Raw genomic sequence first — 8,209 nt, 5'->3', positions numbered from 1 at the left:
TTTTATCTCTGAACAACCGTCTGAACTTTGTATTTAGCGGGATGAGTGGAAAACTCGAGTGCAAATACATTATCTGTATTATTGTACGTACGTCAAAGTCCAACCGATAGTCTGTCAACGTCAAGTTCATTTCTTTTTTTTAATAATTATCAGAAGGCAGAAAAAACTGTGTCCATGGAGACAAGTCTGTTGTGCATTTTCATTCATAGTCTGATGCAAAATTTTTCTACATTTTTTTTTCACTGAGAATATTAAGATAATAATGTTATGATGAAATCAAATTATAAAAATATTATATTAGATAAAAAATAAATCATAATATGTATTCGCATCACTTTTAGTGTAATGTAGATTTATGTTCACTTGAGTATAAAAAAGTAAGATAAACCAATTTGTCATTTAGGTAAACAGTGCCTTTTTCTCATATTTTTTTTTTCATAAATTTGTTATTATTATTATAATACAATAATTAATAAATAATCCACTTTACTTTACTTTCTCTACAAGGTACGTTCTAATTTTTAGTTTCAAAAAACAGTGTATTTTTACAGTTTAATAATATTCAATTTCGTAGTTTTTTTTAAAAGACTTCTTTTTTTCATAGTTTTGTAGCCAGTGAAGTCAGATTTTTTTATCATGCTTCGTAAATGCTGAGCTAATATAAGAAGCGGGAAAATTAAAATTTTGTGGCTCTGTAAGATGTCGGACAGAAAACGAGAGTAGACCCTGACTCTCTAGTCAGATTTCTATTATACGTGTACAATCACAATTTTTAAAACCTCATAACTTTTATCTAATGTATAACCGTGTACTAGTCAAGTGAATATTGAGCTACACACAAATAATATATTTAGCATATTTTTCATTCATATTAAGATTTTTAGGGTCGATTACGGGTTTAAACATACTTAAATAGGTAGTTAGGCACGAAATAGTAGATGGAGTATGTTTTGGCAAGCATAAAACAGGAACAAGTATGTATTTGTGAAAACATATAATTGGTTTATTTATTTATTTATTTATTTATTTATTTATTTATTTACTTACAACTTTACACCTACCATTACAGTAATAAACACCAATGCGGCAGTGTACATATTCAAACGTATATACTTATATAATAACTACATTACACTAAACATATACTAAAACAAAGAAATCACAAATATCAACTTAATACATTACAAATAACATATAACATACAGGGTCTAGTCAAGTCTATCCTGTCTGCAACATCATTCATGGTGAAAGAAGGATAATGTTTTGGCACCATTACATAATTTTAAAAAATACGTTAGTGTCGTCGCCGTACGTTTACCGTTATGGGAATTCCGCAATGTTTATTTCGAAGAAACATTTTCCCATTGATTGAATTTTATCTGGTTAAGGTGTTGATTAAACATATAACACCATACATATTGTGTACACCCGTGGTGTATACTGCGTCTTATATTAAATGTAGGTAACTGGATACATGGGTGGGTGATGGGTGATGTATAATGTTTAGAATATAGGACTAGGCACGTACGATGCAATGCGTCTATCACTTCCTCGATACTATTTAACTAACAATTCCGCTAGCGCAGCCGGTCATTAACTTCGTTCTTCACCGTGGGTTCTCTTCGCTCTTCCTTGTGTTAAGGCTACTGATATCTATTATTATATGTAAAAAGCTGCAAGTTCTTACTCACTGATAGAAATAGAAGGCATACTTCCCGATATAGTGGAAAAAAGATATTTATACCGTTGTACGCGGAAAGATTCCAAAGCTAAGCATCAAATATGAGAAGACCTGAATGTGGTAAATATGAAACAGTGATCGACGGCCTGCAAAAACTATAATACATGGAGGGAATGTTTGTGCACTTTTATGAGGTACGCCTTGGTTAATTTCAGCCGGAAGTAAGAAATGTTCGAAATTCAAATGAACAAGATGGCCACCATACAAATTTCAAAGTCTCCTATCACGGAAACTATTAGAGATAGGTTAGAGGTGCTCGAAGGAATGTCATAGAGAGTAACAATGGTCAACTGCCTGGGTTAAAAAAATTCAAGATGGCGAATTCAAAATGGCGGCCGAAGCAAAACTTGCTTCGATCCGGCTGAAAATTGGCATGCGGGGGTCTTTAGGAGTCCTTAAGCATAATTGGGATCAAACGTTTCCTTTCGCCATTTTTTAATATGACTGTCGTATAAGCGATTTTTGGACAAAAGTGGCTGCCGAAACAGACTTGCTCTGATACGGCTGAAAATTCGCATGCCATAGAGGTCTCCCTCTAAGAGTGCCGTGTGAAAGTTTGTGGTCGAAATCGGTTTTTAGTCATTTTCAAATATGGGCGAAATATAAGCGGTAGAAAAAAAAATTGCTCTGATCTCTTTTAAAATTGGCATGTGGGGGTCTCTAAGAGTGCTTGATAATAATTTGTAATCAACATTAGTTTTTCACCATTTTTCAGTACGCCCGCCATACAAAGGTTTTTTGACGGCAGATAAAAATTTGCTCTAATTCGACTGAATCGGCATGTGGGGATCTCTATGGGTGTTTGATAATAATTTATGATCCAACATTGACTTACAATTATATGGACGTCGGGTCCGCGCTAAAAAGTGTCCGCACTTGTAAGGCGCTAAAATCGTATACAGAGCGCCAAACTCCGCTTTAGTCTTCATTTGTTCGACTGACAGCGCGATACTGCGATGACATTACAATTTAAATTTCGAATACGTTGACTTGGGACATTTTTTTCGTGGTTTTTGTATTAGACCCGTCGTCCATTTATTTGTAAGTCAATGTGATCCAAACTTATTTTTCGTCATTTTCCAATATGGCTACCATACACACGTTTTTGACGGCTGATAAAAATTGTCTCTAATTCGACTGAAAATCGACATGTGGAGTTCTGTATGGGTGTTTAACAATAATTTGCGTTCATAATTTATTTTTTGTCATATTTGAAAATGGCCGCCATTAAAGAGCTATGTTAATTTTTTAAACAAAATAGTAAGCGCCGAGGCCGTAGGCCGAGGTACAGCCTAGGGCGAAGTCCGCAGCATCCGCACGCCACCGTATGTAGGTAGGTGGGTAGGTACAAGAATGTAAGCTCTTAGGCACTTCCTGACGTAGTGAAAATGAGATACTTATAGCGGTGTTGTATCTTGACCGTCTCTCTTTTCTCTTGGATGCTATCTCAAAGAGAAGTATTTAGGGAAAAAAAATGCCAGACAATCACACCAAATTTTTGGTCTCAAATTAGGGAATTTCCTATAAGTACTATGATAATCATAATAACTATAACTCTAAGCAATACATAGAATACCCAGACCAGACCAACCAACTTATAAATGTTCGTTCCCAAATAATTGGCCCAAATCGAGAATCGAACCCGGAAACTCCTCATCAAGCACCCATAGTGCCACCGAAGAGCACTACTATGACTTCTGGCACTCGCCCCGGCCGCTGCCGCGGTACGCTTGCTTGCATAGCAGTTGCAGTACCACTTAGAGTTTTAAATTGCAAAGATTTGAGGGGCACTGCCATCGCACTTGTCAACCTGGACATAAATTGACTTGCCCCATGTGCCTGTAATTTCACCACCACCCTTAGGTACCCTTCAAAGTCGAAAGGCAGTAATGCTCAAATTACTGCTAGGCGGCGTAAATAGGTAAGATGGCAGTAATTCTCTGGACGAACTCTTTCACAGTTCTATAAGTATACTGTGGGTATTAGCGTCATAATCAAAACCTTCCACAGATATAATAACAAATAGCACAATATATGAAGTATATATTATAATATATATTTGAGTATATTTGAGGTAGACAACACAGTTTAAAAGGACATTCTCATGTATTCTCGAAGGAAGTAGAAAAGTTACACTCTTGAAACAATCGTATGAAGTAGATTACTTAAGTGCAAATTTTTCCTTATCGTCTACCATCTCACGCAGTGGAAAACTAATTCCTCTCAGTATGATTAGTTAAACCCGACAACCCAATACGCACTACGTTGAAATATAGCTAAATGCTTATCAACCCACGAAGAAACTCAAAGGCCAGTTAGGTAACCTAAGTAGTATTTATATAACAATTCGTACATGAACCTACTGTACAACACCCATGATAAATAAGCTACCTACTCATCTGCTTATCTAATAAGAATCGCAACAATCACACAGGTCAGTTCTATTAAAGTTAAATCGTGATAAAGTGAATCACATTTGTTAAAAATAAAAATTAGAATAGCCTATGTTATCATATTCGAGAAAAAAAAATTGCAAACGAGCGTTCTTATTACAAACTGTAGAGCGCATGATGTTGGGTTGTTTTTAAATTTTCCTAAGCGGAAGTGAGCCGATAATGAGACCCTCTCCTTTCCACCGCGTTGTTGACGATTTGACGTCCGCTGGTGCGGTGGCTGCACAATCGCAGGCGCAATACAATTCGCAAAACCTCGCAACTTCGCACTCCGCTGCGAACGGCGCACCGCGTATCACACAGTTCAAACGACCGCGGGAAGAACACAAAATGAACTGACTGTATAGTGACACATTTGAAATCGTAACAAACTCTTGTGATATATAAAAAAACTGGTTTTAAAGTAAACTGAATTAAAATGGCTGTCATAGTTTTAAAGTTTTTGGGTGAGTACCAATGATAATGTTATACCAATACGATTTTATATTAATATCACACATTTACACAGCATAGAACAAAAGAAATAGTGTAGTAAATAAATACATAAGAAAAAGATAAAATATCCATCCATAAAATATCCAAAGATCGCAATATCAGCATCCTGTGACGAAGCTTTAGGAAGCAGCATTTGGTGGAGTCCACCAGTTTCACCATTTCAATTACTTTTTAAATGATATACCCTATTTCGTACACAAAAAGTTTACTTTCCTATAATATAACATTTTCAAATGAATTTTTTGCTCACACTTAAGATTTTTGTACTTAATGCCTGCTTACCAACTACTTATCTCGGCATCGTGGAACTAATTGAGTTAAAAATACCTGGCACCATGAGTAACGTATTCATTGAAATTAATGTTCATTGAAATATATGTATTTAAAGTACCTAAATAGTGGAATTAAACATTTAACATAATGAAGTGTATTTACGTACCTATTAATTTATCGTAAAAAAGCCGCTACATACGATCCTGAAAACAACATTTAACATTTCATAATATGATTCCTTCGTTTGAAAACATTTCTGAAGCATGATAACTTAATTTAATTAAGGTTAGGTACCATTATTTCTTTTTAGTATATCGACTCAACCGAAGAACAGAGTCGGATGTGATTATATAGAGAAAAGATAATAAGTCCGTTATGAGATTAATTTAGTTATTCAAACCAAGGCCTATATAAAGGTGTTTTGAGAATTTATATATCTCATTTCGTTTCGGACATATAAAATAGAACGACGGTCGATATGACAACTATTCGCTAAGAAAATCAAGCGAAACGTACTATGTCCTGAGAATAAGTAGTCTTGCATATAGATCTTTGTTCTACGGATGAGCCGATATGATTATGTAAATTCCAGTCGAAATAAAAAGAGAACACATTAATTTTAAAGTGTACTAGTTGGTTGTCGTTTTGAAAATGCCGTTACTAGAATTATCCATAACAAAATTGTCTAATTCGACTGCTACCATTGATCTTTTATATACTGTCACAGTAAAAAAAACACATTGTACCCGTTCATCTTTAAAATTCATATAAGGTGGATAATAATTATCGCTTTCCAGAAAATTATGGCTTACTATACTCATATGTATTAAATGGAATTAACAAACATCGATTTTAAAATAAATGTACGCATTCATGTTAACGTTACTCTAAATGATATGATATTAAAAATTGCAGCTAGAACATTAAGTACTTAAGGCATACCCGCAATACATATAAAGTATACCGTAGAATTATTCTGGAAATGGTCGACTTTCACTTTGTGTTGCGAGTTTATTTACGCAGAATTTTCCAGATGCAAGTTCAAGCTCAGCTTGCTAGTTACGTAAATTTTAGTTTAAAACGCCGTACAGCCAGTCCAAATTGTTTATTATACCGCCAGACCGATTAAAACTGGGTATTGTACAGTCAAGAGCACATCAAGCTTGACACTTTGTACTTTGGACCGTTTTTATCTTAAACGGCATAGAATTGGATTTAAACCTTAAGTGAAATCGAAAATACACACGATCGATTTTATTATTATAAAACTTAAATAAAATATACTTAATACTTGATAACATTAATGTTGATAAAACTGTTATCATCGTGCAGATGAGAATTCTGTTATAAAGTTCTAGTACTAATCCGTTAAATGTTTTTTTATATTTTTTATAAGCCCCGCATTAGAGAAACCCTGTATCGCGGGTGCCATGGTCATACACAGACAATCACAACTTACAGCCAAATTCACGAGAAAAATGAATGTAGGCCATATAAATATTTCGAATTGAACCCGAGACCTCTGCGTGGCAGTCCAGCATGGTAACCAGTTAAACGTAAAAATGTTGTACTCTGCTATTGTCTGTTTTTATAGAAATTGTTGGTTGAATCGTGTTTAAAGTAACTTGATCGTTTCACTCACATGCGGACATAAGTAATGTCAACTGTTGAATTTGTCGATCGACACTTTGCGAGTGTTATCAAATAATGGCCAATGTTGATTGAATTTAAGGCTCACGATCACAAAGGAACGCAAGAAGCATGCATGGCTACGATAAAAAAATCCTCAGAGCTATTCGACCGACGAATGTGATTTTATAGGATTTTTATCTCGATACACTCGATTGTTTTGTTTCCCATTTACTGAACGGATGAAAAATGAACTGTTTGTGGTTGACCGTAAAGTAAAATTAAGTGTAATTGCATTTGTTAAATCAAGTTGAGATGACGATGCTGACGCTATAATAATAAATTTACTGCTTCCGTGGCCGAACGGTTATAGACTGCCACGCAGAGGTCCCAGGTGCGATTCCCGGGCCGGGAGAAATATTTGTATGGCTTACATTTATTTCTCTCGTAAGTTTGGGTGTAATTTGTGGTTGTCTATGTGTGTCCATGGCATCCGCGACAGTGAGTCTCAATGTTGTTTTTGTTGTGTTGTGTTGTGTTGTTGTTGCAACTATGTTGAGTGTGTGCGTTATTATTATTATTATTATATTGTGCGTTATTATTATTATATTTGACGGACGTATTCTCAAAGTAAATAATTACCTACTGAAGTACAATTCAGTCAGGGGCCGTAGAAAAAGTGCATTCCACAAATGTTTATAATAATAATTATTCAACACACTTATTACATAATTCATTACGTATCCATTTTAAATCGACAATAAGTTTAAAATAGAAACAAAATCCATTATTTCACATTTTGTGACAATATTCCCACTAATAGACGTAGTTACATGTGATACCGTGATTTATAAAACACCATGACATTGAACTAGCGTGATGTGTAATCATTAAAATGACGATGACTCAAAAAAAAAGTAATTGTTTCCTGAAAAAAATAGCGTTTTTTTGTAAAAGCACTAACAAACCTACTTCTTGGTATTATTAGGCAAAAGACTAGGTCCAGGTGACTATTAGGTATGAAATGTATTATTAATACAAAGATCGAACACAAACTAAAATTCATTCGATCTAACAGTACCTACTTGAACCTGTGTATATGTCAAACCAAAGCCACCGCTATACCGCACTGCGAGGCCGTTTTAAGAATAGGTCATTAAGGGTCGTATTCTAGAATGCTCAAGTCAGGATTGCACTGGAAACTCATGCATTGGAAATACGACCCTAATGGCAGGGACTTGAGTATGATTTCGAGTGCTTTAAACCATACTCAAATCCTGACTTGAGCATTGAGTAGAGTTCTAGAATACGATCCTTAGTGAACAGGACATTTTTTAGGTGGAAGTTGTTTGGCGAATAGGTCCTATGTCGACTAATCCGTTTTTAGTATAAACTAGTAAAGTAAGTTTAGTAAAAATACATTGAGATCATGGTGCACATCGGTGGTAAGAATCATGATATTCAATAAAATCTATACTAGGTATGAAGTTGTAAGTTTTCATTATATTTGAGTGTGTTTTGGTATACCTACCTACTTAGTACTACGCAAATGAGTTTGAAAGATAAACAAGTTTGTTAATCAAATCATCTATCATTAATCAATGTGACTTTTTGTTCT

The 8,209-nt window shown here is 34.8% G+C and overlaps 1 protein-coding gene across 2 annotated transcripts in view; it reads left to right on the top strand.

Moving 5' to 3' along the window:
- The first annotated feature begins 4,433 nt into the window (after nucleotides 1-4,433).
- The window catches only part of LOC113231210 (uncharacterized transporter slc-17.2-like), a 20,499-nt gene continuing 16,723 nt past the window's right edge, over nucleotides 4,434-8,209 (top strand). Inside the window, exon 1 of one of the 2 annotated variants that reach the window (XM_026465410.1) lies at nucleotides 4,434-4,640. In XM_026465410.1, coding sequence (XP_026321195.1) covers nucleotides 4,613-4,640 — 28 coding nt within the window. In that variant the 5' untranslated portion in view covers nucleotides 4,434-4,612. Of the gene's footprint in view, nucleotides 4,641-7,046; nucleotides 7,093-8,209 lie in introns of those variants that run through there. The other variant, XM_026465411.1, reaches the window with a different exon arrangement.

The sequence above is a fragment of the Hyposmocoma kahamanoa genome, unplaced genomic scaffold (assembly GCF_003589595.1).
Source record: "Hyposmocoma kahamanoa isolate Upper Pololo Valley unplaced genomic scaffold, ASM358959v1 65, whole genome shotgun sequence".
NCBI classification, from domain to species: domain Eukaryota; kingdom Metazoa; phylum Arthropoda; class Insecta; order Lepidoptera; family Cosmopterigidae; genus Hyposmocoma; species Hyposmocoma kahamanoa.
The sequence above is the reverse complement of the archived record's forward strand: the minus strand, read 5'-3'. Positions and strand labels throughout refer to the sequence as shown.